This window comes from Hipposideros armiger, unplaced genomic scaffold (genome assembly GCF_001890085.2).
Source record: "Hipposideros armiger isolate ML-2016 unplaced genomic scaffold, ASM189008v1 scaffold_426, whole genome shotgun sequence".
Classification (NCBI taxonomy): domain Eukaryota; kingdom Metazoa; phylum Chordata; class Mammalia; order Chiroptera; family Hipposideridae; genus Hipposideros; species Hipposideros armiger.
The window spans coordinates 1,029,407-1,030,384 of record NW_017731776.1 but is presented as its reverse complement, the minus strand read 5'-3'; the positions used below and the strand labels follow the sequence as shown (position 1 = coordinate 1,030,384).

The 978-nt window shown below is 56.7% G+C and overlaps 1 protein-coding gene across 1 annotated transcript in view; it reads left to right on the top strand.

Annotated features, from left to right (window-relative positions):
• The window catches only part of PLA2G6 (phospholipase A2 group VI), a 74,352-nt gene that overhangs the window by 48,453 nt on the left and 24,921 nt on the right, over positions 1-978 (top strand). Inside the window, exon 5 of the mRNA XM_019664568.1 lies at positions 145-241. Within this exon, the coding sequence (XP_019520113.1) occupies positions 145-241 (97 nt within the window). The remainder of the gene's footprint in view (positions 1-144; positions 242-978) is intronic.

Genomic DNA, 978 nt, shown 5'->3' with positions numbered 1-978 from the left:
CATGGTATTTGCGCTGGTTGGTTTTGTTGCAACTTTATTTGCAGAAACTCTCCCTGACCGGTAGATGAAGCCCCTAGTCCTGACCACCTCCAGCGCCAGGTTGCCCCTGGCCTTCCTCACTCCCCCGGGGCTCCTCTCTCCCAGGTGTGCTGAAATGATCATTAACATGGACAGCAGCCAGCTCCACAGCAAAGACCCTCGCTATGGAGCCAGCCCCCTGCACTGGGCCAAGAATGCAGAGGTAGGCAGAGTTTGGGGGGTGGGGTGGGGGAGAGCGGACAGGGGCAGGTCCCAGAGTTCTTTATTCTCCTCCTGCCTGAGGAAGGGGGTTCCCGAGAAGACTCTGAAGGTTGCACTTGGAGGGTTGGTCTCGTAGGGGGCCCCCAGGCAAACAAACCCAAGGAGAGGTAGTGACATCCTGGCATTGCTCTCTTGCTCACTGGCGTGGTGACAGTGTCCCATCTGCAGTGTCTTCCTATACGATTTGGGGTTCCAATGGCCTGGCTCTGGAGGTGCTGTGAGGTCAGTGAGGTCGTGCGTGAGAAAATTATTCACAAGCTGTCAAGAGCCTCATAGACAGACGGCGGTGATGCTGGCTGGGCACCTCCTCTGAGGCTCTTCCAAACACACGCTGTGTTTCCCCTGGGAGGATGGAGGCTGCTGGCCTCTTGTCTCCAGGACGCACAGCTCAGCAGTGCCCTGGATGGTCCAAAGATCATGCATGGACCAGGAGGGAAGAGATGCCAGCTTCTGCTGGGCACCTTCTTCATGCCAGGAGCTAGCCACCGAGTCAGGCCCTTTCATGTATATTTGTCATTCATTGTGACCATACTCTGTGAGGTAGGGACTCGCATTCCTGTTTTCACAGCAGAGAGAACTGCGGTACAGGGGGTGCAGTGACCCTGTCAAGTGCAGACAACTAGGACGAAGCAGGGCTGAGCTTAGGGCTCGAGCCTGTTGGGCTCCGAAACCCAGGCT